General features: G+C 42.2%; 1 protein-coding gene across 1 annotated transcript in view; it reads right to left on the reverse strand.

Moving 5' to 3' along the window:
• The window catches only part of LOC146657028 (breakpoint cluster region protein), a 31,572-nt gene that overhangs the window by 16,046 nt on the left and 2,699 nt on the right, over nt 1–12,827 (reverse strand). Inside the window, exons 2-3 of the mRNA XM_085424834.1 lie at nt 1,562–1,743; nt 149–253 (exon numbers count right to left, since the gene is read on the reverse strand). Coding sequence (XP_085280960.1) covers nt 149–253; nt 1,562–1,743 — 287 coding nt within the window. The remainder of the gene's footprint in view (nt 1–148; nt 254–1,561; nt 1,744–12,827) is intronic.

A 12,827-nucleotide genomic window follows, 5' to 3' on the forward strand; every position in this document is an offset into this window, starting at 1 on the left:
AACTGCAAGTCAGGCAAAGCTGCACTAATGGATTCCCAGAATAAAATTATAAAACAGCTGAAAATGACCTTAATAGGTCCCATTTTCAGCTGCTACTAAACTAAAGCTAAGAACGTCTTTTAAAAGCCTGTTTTCATATTACACATACTATCAGCAGGGCCTCCAGGTGGCTGAGGTAGGTCTCTTCACTGGCCAGGATTCCTGACAGAACCCACTTTCTCATCTCTAACCCCTTCTCCTGATCCAGCTCCACCTGAAACAAACACGGGAAGAAAGAAAACAGTTGGCAAACAGGGAGAAATGGTATTCACCTACACAAAAGTCACACAGTCACAGTAATGATATGCCATTTATCAACGTGTTTGATCTTTACAAAAGCTGCCCGTGCACCTCTGCAAACCCCCAGCTGCAGATATTTTTGCTGTGGGATTATAGGAGTCCAGATTTGTAGGAGGTCTGTAGGAGTTTTACATTCCAAGAGGACAGCAGCAGAAACTCCTAGCATCTTGAGGAAGACAAATGTGTTTCTGATCCTGGAGTTGTTAGTCCAAACAGGTCAAAGACATCTGTCACCCCCAGTAGGAGTCATTCAATGAGAAACTCACTGGAGCACTGATTGCATCAAATGCTGCCATTATATTTGCTAAATAAAAAAAGAAGAAGAAGAAGAAGAAGAAGAAGAAGAAGGAGGAGGAGAAGCTGCAAGTCAAGTGAACCCACCCTCCACCATGATTTCGGCTTTGAAGATCACCAAGTGTACACATCAGAGGATAAGAATACCGCAGATAGGAGAGGGGCAGACTGGAGGGGGAGGGGAGCGCCGTCTCCTTTTAACATCTGTTTACACACAGTATGTTTGCTGAGTATGTATGGTCTTTTTCAGCAACGCTGAAAAGCACTCCCATCTGGGAGCTACATGGCAAACACGCACTGGATGTTTTATTGTTGCGGTATGGATGCCTGAGCTTGGGTATCATTGTTAATGCCTCTCTGAAGGGCGCCTTATTTAGTTTGCTTGTCACTTTCAGTGGCTAAAATTTTTACATTTCAGCACCAGAAATCACAAACTGTGGGGACGTGCAGTTTGTAAGTTGGAGGCCTTTATTTAAGAAGGCAGGGTGTGACAGCAAATGGCATCAAGATATATTATGGGAAATATAGGATCACACTTTTTTTAAAGATCTTACTAAGTAAAAAAAAATAAAAATTTAGCAATAACAATCTTTTAAAGATTACCACAGTGCTAAGACACCGTTATGTCATAAGACTGGCACTGTGCCACATTTTGAATCAAGTCATTTGTTCCTCCAGCATCAAGCAGCAAAAAGCAAATTCCTCAACATCTTGCAGCACGTTTATCACTTATGTGCACATAAAGCATGTGGGAGCAGAATCACAAGCAACAACAGGAAAACTGAAATGAAATGAGGAAGGCCTGGGCTTCCAAAGGGTGATATTGGAAGAAGTAACTTTTCCACAGAACTGAGAAACCACAGCTACGAAATACGTTTGGAGAGATGGCAATGAAGGACTCTAACTGTAGTCATTAAAGCAACACTACCGACAGCGGGGAGTCCAGAGAACCAGATGACTGGTTGTCTCGGTTGCTCCTGATTTTAGAGCGGAGCCGTGGCGAGGAGGTAGGAGATCCCGTGAAGGACAGAGGTCCGTGGCGAGGCCCAAGCTCGTCTGAATGCTCCAGGTCGTAGCCATATGATGGAGAGTTTTCGTTGTAGGATGCCTCTGTGAGAAACAGTGAAACAAAGCACAATAGTCACATGGTGTGCTATTAAACTGTTAGGCCGTGTAGTTAAAGCAGAGAAAACATCATGGGAAATGCAGCAAACTGGAGCTTCAGTTTTTGTCAGTTGTGAATAAGCCAGAAGGTGCTAACACAGCGATCCTGGACATAGTGGGAGTGATGAAGATGTGCATTTAAAGCCTAGAAAAAAAACTAGTAAAAACTCCTTTTTAATGAAACAAGAATCCAAAGAATGTCCTGATCATGCATTTTACCATCATGCATCACAGATTTTATTAACACAGTGTCAAACTTTATACAAACTTTTTTCATCTCTCTCACTGAACAAACTGAGCAATATTCTAGTGTAGGCTGGAAAAAAAGTAAGTAAACTATTGAATTTAGCAGTAACAACCTTCATCAGATATTTTCAGTAGCCACCTATAAGACTTGCAAAACAATGAAGAGGAATTTATGACTGTTCCTCCAACAAAACCATTTCAGTTCATTCATTTTCCGACATGTCTTGACTGAACAGCCCTCTTCAGGTGATGCCAAAGAATCTTTGTTCATTTAAGGCCAAGACATTTCTGTAATGTATTTATGTGATATTTTCCTGCCAGTGTGTGTTTATTGTTGGAAAACCGTTTTCAGAACATAGTTGCATGTATAACAGCGGGTATTAAAATAAGGAATGAGCTGTCTTTTCCTGCCATTTGTCTTCCTATTAAATCTTTTAATCTTTGTAAACCTGTTACCTACACAAATCTACCATACAGCCAGAGCCAGCCGCTGAGGGCTCCTGCCAGGTCATCGGATTAGCCTGGCAAACTGCACGAGTAACACACAAGCTCTTGTTATGCCAACCTTGGTATATCATGCCTCCTTCAGCTTTTTTATGCAGTGTTCAACATCACAGGAAATGTGAAAGATAGTGCTTTAACTGGGCATAATATTCAATTCCATTCAAATCCACTTATATTATATTATGTAAAAAGAATTGGTCCCAACACAGAACCCTGTGGAACTCCTTATTTAACCCTAGTGTTTAAATTTACATGGATAAATTAGTGTCATTCTGGTAACATCAGGATGACATCCAGCTCACAGCATACGCTGGAAAATTAAGCTATAACAATGACAAATTGAACATAAACTCTTTATGGGTCACAACATGCCCTCATATGCACATCTGTGCTATTTTGCATTTAGAGAGATCCAAAACAACAAAGCCGAATGACTGCATCCCACAGCGAAACATGTTATACTCCCTGGATCTTGTGAAATCAGATTTTTTAAGACAGATAAAATCAGATCGCCAATGACTAGATCCTGTAATCAGTGTCAGCCAATCCTGACTCACCAGCAATTATTAGTATATCATGCTTGTCAAGCTGTGTGGAAGATCCAGAGCAGAGATGCCTATCCGCACAATAAAAAATAAAAATACCAATATGGAGTGGACACTTTAAAAAGACAACAATTCATAACAGTTTTATGGCTACAAGACTGGTTTGCCTCAGCTTGAAAACAGGAAAGAGAGGATTCCGGAGACTGGAGGAAGATAAAGACAAGTTTCCCTGGGGAGGCCTTGAAGACAGGCAACTGACAGGATGACATCCGCAGAGGCTGTGACAAAGGCGTCAAACAAACACACTGGGCCCAGCAGAGACAGAGAGCTGTATGAACTGCTTGAGGAGGAGACTACCGCAGTCCAAACAGCTACACAGCCCAGGGGGGAGTCCATGTGAACGGCTACTCTGGGCTTCGGTGAAATTATACATCGAGCCCGGGAAAGGATGACTAACGCATCCTCTCTCAGGCTGCAGCTTTGGAGCCACAAACTATCTAAACTAAGAAATAGCCAGAGCTTAGAATACAGTCCAAACACAAATAAGTAAAAGGGAGGATTTAAAAAATGTACCGAAGCCTTAAATACTGAGCCACTTGTGTTGTTTATAGGGACGTTTTTAAAAGCACAGCACTGACTTGGCTCTGGTCAGTGTGAGAAAGTGCACATCACAATGGACCCTCAGTGAGTGCTGTTGTTCTAGCAATCACAAGGGCCGATAGCGTGAAGGAAGTGTCCAGGCAAGTTTGTCCGGAAAATTCGGCAATTTGTCTGCTTCAGAGCGGAAACAGGCTCTCTGCACAAGGTCATCTTTTAACAAAGGCTTCCACTCCTAATACACACATTCGTCTACAGTCACGGCTATCAAATCTACATTCCAGCTAACAGTGACATGCCTTTTATAATTAAAGACTTTGCAGACAGCCCACACTTTTCAGACATACATGGAAACAGATTTGTACAGGTTCCAATAATTCACTGTGACTCACAATTTATGTCTCTTTTCTGCTTATACTAAGAAGAACCTAGGTGTCAAACAGACTTTTAAAAAGGGGTGAGCAAATAAACCAAAGTAAAAGCTGCTCTTTCACAGCTACAAACTACCTACAAGATGCAGTTGTTAAACAGCAGAGCTCGACCCAAAGTGTGCTATTATTTCACTGTTTAAAGCAGGGGTGGGGAACTCCAGACCTCAAGGGAGTCCTGCAAGTTTTAGATATCATCCTGGGTCAACACACCTTAATCAAATGTTTAGTTCATTACCAGGCCTCTGGAAAACTTCAAGACATGTTGAGGAGGTAATTTAGACATTTAAATCAGCTGTGTTGGATCCAGGACACACCTAAAACCTGCAGGACACCGGCCCTTGAGGCCTGCATTTTAACCACACTTAAAACAGTAATCCTGAAATTTCTGCCTAGCAACAAAAATACAACTAGCATTCGGAAAAATATTACTCAAACATTAAAATCTTTATAAGTGGTTTTGTCTGTGATTTGCTGAAAATCTGGTTTACTTCCTGTTAAGGCAGACTTCTTCTTCCTCAGTGTGGACAACTGCTTGATCATCTGATCGAAGAGGTTCTAACCCGGTACTAGCAATAAACTGGATAGTGATTGCAGGTTTTAAGAAATCTGACAAGCCATTAACCAAACTTTGACCAATCTTCAAGATTTATGCCACCTATTAATGTAAGTAACTTTGATCTAAGACGCGGTTAAAAAAATTCAAAATCCATTCATTTTCAAGTACTTTGCAAATGCCTGTTCATTTTATTATGGCCCTTCTAGTCCAAGAAAATATTACTAAGAGCATGACCTGGAGTCCTTTTTTGCAGCTCTGCTGTTTTAAACAGATTAGCTTCAATGCAAAATGCCTGTTTAAATTTGAGGCTAGTCATATCTGCAACTCGAAATCTTATCTTATTATAGACCAACGAAACTGAGGTAAATGTTATCTAGATTTAACAATTACTGCTAAGCTATCAGCCTCTATGTGCACATTACTATTCAATAAAGTACACATTTCAGTCAATTTAAGAGTGTAATGTTCCAGCCAGCGTTGGAAGTCACAGTGAAGGAGCTATGTTCCTATTTTATTATCAGCATCCCAACAGCTTCAAAATCACACAATAGAAAGTATCACACATTTAGCTGGAGGGTGGCAAAATAATCCTGCTGTTCTGTCTCATACCCAACAAATGGTTTCAGCTGTGCAATAGAGCCGTAATAAATACATTCTAATGACATTACATAAGATCGCTGAACCCGACAGCTGTGGTCGCGAGCTGTGTGGAGCTGTGGATCAGACAGAAGCTGATTTCATTTTGGACCGTCACGGAAATCTGTAATTCCATGTTTTTGAAGGATTTCCTTTAGTTCCGTGAATCAAAGCAAATCATTTAAAAAGTATTATTACCTATTAATGCACAACACTGAATGTTTTGGTTTCCCACACCAGCACTCTGAGCACCACCCAAAAATAGATCTCAAGGATATATAAAAGGGGGCTCGGCCAAACAACTGCCAAGCCTGCTTCTGGGGAATAATCAGTCATCATGAAGCACTTTGCCTTCCTGCAGCATGTAAACAAGAGCCTTGCATAGAATACAGTCACAGCAGTTTTAATACCACAGGCATGCTGGATACACACTGGATATCCCACTGATGACAAAGCAAAGACATACACTAATCCTAATCCATAGAGATGAACTACGACAAAACACGCAGGGAGGGAGCGACAGATGTGCAGCAGAATCTTTGCGGCAGCAGCATCGGGAATTCTCTGACACAGGAATAATCATGTGGTCCCTTTTCACTACACAGCAATCACAGAAGAAGCAGGAAGTGTTATTTGGGACACTTTCATCAGAGTGAAAGTCTGTATTGGGTTTCTAAAAAATGGTTGGGGTTATCACGTGGCCATTTTAAGGTCACAGCAGTTTAAAAAATATGCTGTTTTTTCTGGAAAGTAGTTATTTTTTCATCTGTGGTCATTTAGGTTCTGGGAGCACATCTCCCTGACGTTCCCCATTCATACACAGAAGCCAGAGGAAGTGAGAACAACTGTGCGACCTGAGCACAGAAGCAGGTACCAGTGGCAACAGACATGACACTGTCTGGTTCAGACACAGCATGAGAGGGGGAGCTGGTGTGGAGATGGGTTGCAAAGCAGCTTGCAGATTTGGAGTGACTGTAGGCAGGCATCTTAAATACCTCCACCTGGTCGTAGCAGATGGCTGCCCCTCCCTGAGGCCTGGTTCTGCTGAAGGCTTCTTCCTGTTAAAAGGAAGTTTTCCCTTCCCACTGTTGCCAAGTGCTTGTTTACATTGGCGTCGTCTGATTGTTTAGGGTTATTGTAGGGCCTTTAGCTTACAATATTAAGAGCCTTGAGGTGATTAGGTGCTTTATAAATAAATAATATTGAACTGATTGAAGATGCACCACATGAGATAATTCGAAGAGTTTCAGCTGAGGGATCAGCTGATGTGGGCTGCGACTGAGATGAACTGATCTGCTGTTATTGTGGCTTGTGTGAATTAATGTCATTGTTTGAAAGTATCACAGGTAAAATTTCAATTCTTTTTGACCGATGGGGGAAATTATCAGACAGCAGCTCCCAAAAATAAAACTTAGAGGGCAAAGAGGTTTATTGATCGAGCCTTGGAACTAGAATGGTAGCATCCATATTTGCCCATTTCACTGCTGGGAAAAGACAAATTGAGTCAATCCTCAATTACTGGACCCCGCTGTGAACATATTGACTATCCACCAAAATGTCAGTCAAAGGATGGATAGAATTTAGATCACAAGCTCCCATAAATAAACGCACACATATCAAATGGACTATTTGGCTCAGAAAAGGCTGGAACTGAAATTTTACAGTAAGCATCCATAATTTATTTACAAAGTTTGAAAAAAAAAGATATGCTAAAGGACGGCCTTTCTGTTGCCTCTACAACGGTTGTATAGATCTGGAGAGGAAAGTATCACTTCTAGAAAAAACATAAGATAAGAGGCCAATGTGAGAGGTTGTTAAAAGCTTAGCACCACTTTATGGCTCCAAATGGATTCTCCTCTGATCTGTGGAATCACTCGGGAAACAGCGGTGATAAGGAGGGCAAACACTGGGGCCGGTCAAAGGGTGACAGCCTTTCAAACACCTGATGTGGTGACCCCACTTCATAGCAAGTTGAGATGGACTTTACGATATGTGGTGACACAGGATAATCGGAATACAGAGTCTGAGAGTTTGATATCAGTCTATCACAGCAGACGATAATTAGCAACAAGCAACTTTATCCTCATACTGCAATTTATCAGAGGAAAAATGCCCTCAGAATTTAGGATTTTGACATTTCTAAGAAAAACATGACAGTTTTTGAGATTAAAGTAATTCATGTGAAAAAAAAATGCATGTTATATCTGACATCAAAGCTCTTCTGAAAAACTTTAAATGCGTGCTAACATGAGCTAACAAAGTTTTGTAGCTAGCTGGTAACATAGAACTTTGCTCTTTGGTCCATATATGTCAAGAAAGAAAGAAAAAAGGCAACATGCCCAGGGGCCTAAACACTAATGCTAAGGTTCTAACACACAGAGACTAGTGCCCATCTTTTATATACAGTCTATGGGCGTAAGCAGAAAGGATGTATCTGTGGTGTGATGAGGTTTATCAAACCCAGTAAACTAAAGTTGGGTGTGTGAGAGGGGAAGAAAAGCAGTTTCATCCCCTCAATCATAAATTTTGTTACTTAAATCTCAAAGAATTTCTGATTATGTTTTTTTTTTTTTGCTCATTTGTGACGTCTGTGAGGTTATTCTCAGAGATTTGCGGTGTTTCTTTCAGATAAATGAAGGAATATCTCGGTTAAGATTTCCTTGCCCCTAATAGGCCATTCAAACTGTAAAAATGTTATCCGTCAATTCATCATCACATCTGGGCTCGTGTGGAGTGCCTGCTGGCCCGGGAGGTCCTTTAAACCACAGGCCTGTGGAACGCATTGAAGACCATCAGCACTCGCCTATGATCTGCTGTGGGGCAGCCTAAAATTAGTGCCAGTCATTGAGCGGTGTAGGTCAGAACTGGGCCGCCAAACACGGCACACCTACTAATCAACGTATGTAGAAATAGCTCGGGGTGGACATACTGCAGCTTGTAATGTGCCGCATAACAGAGCAAATAAAAGCCCCGATAACAGTTCCAGCCCGGGTAAATAAACACACAACGGTGCAAAGGCAAGCAAAAAGATTAACTCAAGTCCAGCAGCGAGGAATAATTAACACGAAGCAGGATTTATTTCATTTGCCAATTATTGTGACTTTACAGGATGACACCTTCAAGTTTGTGCTTTGTAGCAGACACAAATATAACTGCTGAGTTTTCATCACATACTGATAACGGGCAGAGTTTTCAGAAATGTAAGCAGTGACAAGAAAAAAATTAAAGTGACCTCCTGGTGTAATGAAATATTCATTTGCATGTATGAATAGAATTAAATATTAGCGAATGGGCCTCACCTGATGTGCTCTGATGTGACTGGCCAGCGGTATTCTGCCTAGCAACACACGTTTTTACAGCGAATTCGCCTTAAGGTAAACTGTACCTGAGTGCAGGCGCGTGGCAGAAAAGAATCAAATCATCTCAGATTCAGATGGTTTCATGGAAGTTACAACACTTTGAAAACTGCAGTAAGGTTTGTGTTATTCAAGCTCAAAGTTACTAACCGGAAGTATAAAGTTTAAAACACGAGCATGATTAACAAGGGTTTTTGGTTCTGATACTGCTGCCTCTTCTACTTCGCCACTGAATGTTTTGCCTAAAATAAACGTTCTACTACAGGAAAGAAAGGTTGACACAAGCACCATGGGTCAGGCCGTTGTGACAGAGGTGAACTCGTTTAGCACATTACATTTCATTAGCCACTTCCCCCCACACCCCAACAAACAGCTGAGAAATTCCATAAACACTTGGCCTGCCAGCCAGCAGCACAGAGGGCCCTTTGAGGAGAGCTGAAGCCGCAGGAGCACAGGGCTGAGGCTGAGCACGAGGGAGGATCACCGAGCCCGAGGAGGCTTGTAAACAGGCCCGAGCCTTTCCTCTGCGTGTATGTTAGTAACTGCACAGAGGAGCTTGAGGAAAACCTAAAGTGAACCGTCTTGCATAGTTTCGAAACAAATGTTTTTGTTGAGTTTTCTGACAGAAACAAAAGGTCATTCATGGCTTTTACTGTGAGAGCAGCTGGCGATGCCTGGCCTGGTGTACTGATGGCCTGCCAGCTTTTGACCACTTTACCCAGTACACTGCACAGAAGAACAGGTGCCTCACTTGCTCACGCACACATACACGCACACACAAAGGCAGACTTGGCAGCCCTCAAGAGCTGCCAGCACTTCCTCTTGTAGGCTTACATTTACTTAAGGAAAGGGAGAGGCTGACTTCTTCCCCTTCTTTACCCACCAAACTTCAGATGTTGATACGTAGGTGCAACGATAGGCCTGTCTGGGCTTACACGGGGAACCTCAAATATTTATGAGTCCACAATTACCCGGAGGACCGGTGTGACTCCTGCTGAGGCAGCAAGTGGTGGTCTGAGGCAATCAGACGAACGTTAGTCACCTTCCAGATAGACACTTTCTATTAATGTCACAGCGACAGCAGACAGGCCCATCTACGCTCAGAAACGGTGCCATGTCCTGACTGAGGCAGGCTCGGGCTAAAAGCATCCTAAAAGACAATCTCCTGGTTTTTGCAGAGAGGATCACGATTAAACTAATGGGAGATTATCATTTTCCCTTTTGGCTGACCTTTTTCTTTTACGCCCTCTCACTATAACACATTAACCACGAGACAGTCTACACACCCAGACTCTTCTTTAGCCACAGGCACGTCAGCGTTGTGATGATAATTAATTATGGCAAAATAAACCCATAAGAGAGCTGGCCTCCTTAAAGGTCCACAGCTAATTAGCAGCTCTATTCACAGTCAGGCTTGACAATTGGCCTAGTTAAACCAGAAACCAGGAGACAACACTTATTTCTTCTATTCATAGGAAAAAGTCCCCTGAGATGCATCAATTTTAGACTGGCCATTTCACAGAGTTCTCACAGCTGAGACACAGTAGGACAAGCACGCGTTTGTTTAGAGAAGTTCGGAGGTGTCACTAACGGTAAGTCACTCATTTTTTCCCCAGGCGCAGGCGGACTGCCACTACGGCACTCCCACAACAGCAGCACGGACCCTGCGAAATGACATGGTGACAGAGTGCAGAAAACCCCCCTACCACCACCCAAACATGTGCAGTATATGGCAGTTTGTCTAATGGTTACAGAATGTGCAGCTAACTGGACCATAAAGTGCCTTTACAAGCCTTCTTTACTCAGTCGTTTCAAGAGATTTTAGTCAATGCCGCAGTGCTTTGTGATAAATGCAACAAGAAAAAACACTTTCCAGCAGCTCCCTGAAAGTCAAGAACCACAACAAAGAGCAATTTATTGCAAAAGCTGGCCTCAAACCAGCTCCCTGCTTGAGGACTAACTTAACAACGTGCAAAAAATAAATAAATTATTACAACATGAAATCCAGACTTCTGGTAATCCACAAAGCAAGGTCCACATGACGCAGGTTTGCCATTATGTCAGCAACATGTCTCCTCTGAAGAAAAGAAAAAAAAGGCTGCACTTCAGACTCTTTCTGTATTCAAAGTGTCAAGCAGGCATTACGTATCAAATAGGGAAACACAAAAGGTCAGTTGATTGGTCATGGGATGCACTATTTGGCATAGAAAGTCCAAACCTTTGTAACTGCTAATTAGTTTTTATTTAATTAGGTTTTTGCTTTCAGTTCAGTTTAGTTTCAGAGATTTCTTACACCTAGTTTGAGTTTTTTTAATTAACCACAATAACATTGCTGTTTAGGCCTGTGACAAGAGCTGTGTGCTGACTCCGTGTGACACCTGCACAGTAGGGAAAGGAGCAACATTTGGAGGTACCTGGAAAAACTAGTAGTGAGCCTTGAACACAGACTGTAAAGAAAAGATGGAAGCAGCCACTTTGCCGTCACTCGTTTGTGGACTACTGTTTTAAAGCTTCAGATATAGTATTTTGGCCATCACATCTTGTTTAATTTTTCATATTTGGATGATAAAGTGGAATGCCAAATTAGCAGTGTAGGCTAGCTAGCTTGGTTAGCTAGGGTTATCTACAGAGGTACAGGGCTAAATGGAGCTTAACTGCTTCTTGACAAAAAAAATAAAAAAATTTATTTCAAAAATAAAATACCAATGATATTTCCAAATTAAAATAAAACATTTATGCTATTTATTTTTTCTTATAGGGAAACCTATAACAAGTTAGCATTTTGCTAATAAATGTCTTCATTGGCTTCACTTCTTAGCCCTGAAAGCTGCCGCTTGATCTCAACTTCTTTTGGACGCTCCAACAACTCTTACACTTTATCCACAGGAGCTATTTGCTCGTCGCAGTTTGCTTGACTGGGGCTCAGCAGTTGACTTCACAGCAACTTCCAGCACCAACTCGCAACCAGTCTGGGAATACTAATGTTTCCCTAGCAACCAGTGGTTGCCAGGCAGTCACCAACCAGTCCCTAGCCCTTTGTGACTGTGGCCTAGCAGGCACACTGATTGTGTGAGATGTGCAGAGAAGATGCACTTTGCCCCTGCCTACACTGCTACAGTCACAGCCCCTGAATGACAAGGGCATTTTTATCTGACAAAAAGGATATAACAAGAAAATGATTACAGGTGCATTATGGGTATTGGAGGCTACCTCAGTCACTACTGCATCAGTTTCTACTGCATCACTTATTTTTTGTTCTTGTTGATCATGCGATACTAAGTTGCTTTATTGCAGCTTTAATGAGTATTGATTTGCAATTTTATACATAAATGTAGCAGGATGAGTTTAAAAAAATGACCAGAGGCAGCCATCCTGACAATATGCTTACAGGACTCAGCGACACATGGCACGACCGTGGAATGATGCAGACCCAGATCGAATGGATTTATGCATTTCAGTCATCCGAGCAGCGTGCTGGCTCTCACTTCATGCTGATTATATCACAGGCGATCTGCTCACTTGTCACATGCTTTTTGTCAAAGAGCTTTAGACCGAATCACCTTATGTAACAAAAACACACTACTCTGCTCATCTGCTTAATCTGACCCTGAGTGGATAATGCTTCTTTTTTGGGGGGGTAGAGACACACAGTTTTCTAGCTCCAATCTTCCAACAAGCACTCTGCTTCCCAATCAGTCTTGGGTGAGGATCTGGCCTCAACCAGCGATGATGTGTGTCCTTGTGTATCTTTTATTATGACAAATGCTCCTGCCTGCCCTTCTGTCCTTGGTATTACCAAGTTACCCCAACCACTCTCCTTATCCCTCCTAACAATGTTATATTGTTAACATGTCAATACTGCTGCTCAGTGAGTGATTCTCCTATTATGCTGGAGCATAACAACAGGAAACACCGATGGCGGGTGTTTTGAGTGGAAGCCACATGACACACTTAAAGCCCCCTCGATCCTCCTCGTTGAGCGAGTTGTCAGCGCTTTTTTCCAACCCACCACCCGTAACAAAGAACCGCCCTAAATTTATCACGCTAGACAAACCCCTTTAAGTTAATTACACCACACTAAGGACAACAACGTTGATGCGCGCTGACACAAAAACACTCAGGGTGGATAGGGCTGAGCGACCGGGAAGCCCCGGGGGGC

This window comes from Rhamphochromis longiceps, linkage group LG12 (genome assembly GCF_057381845.1).
Source record: "Rhamphochromis longiceps isolate RC_006_pf linkage group LG12, R_longiceps_female_GT1.1, whole genome shotgun sequence".
NCBI classification, from domain to species: Eukaryota; Metazoa; Chordata; class Actinopteri; order Cichliformes; family Cichlidae; genus Rhamphochromis; species Rhamphochromis longiceps.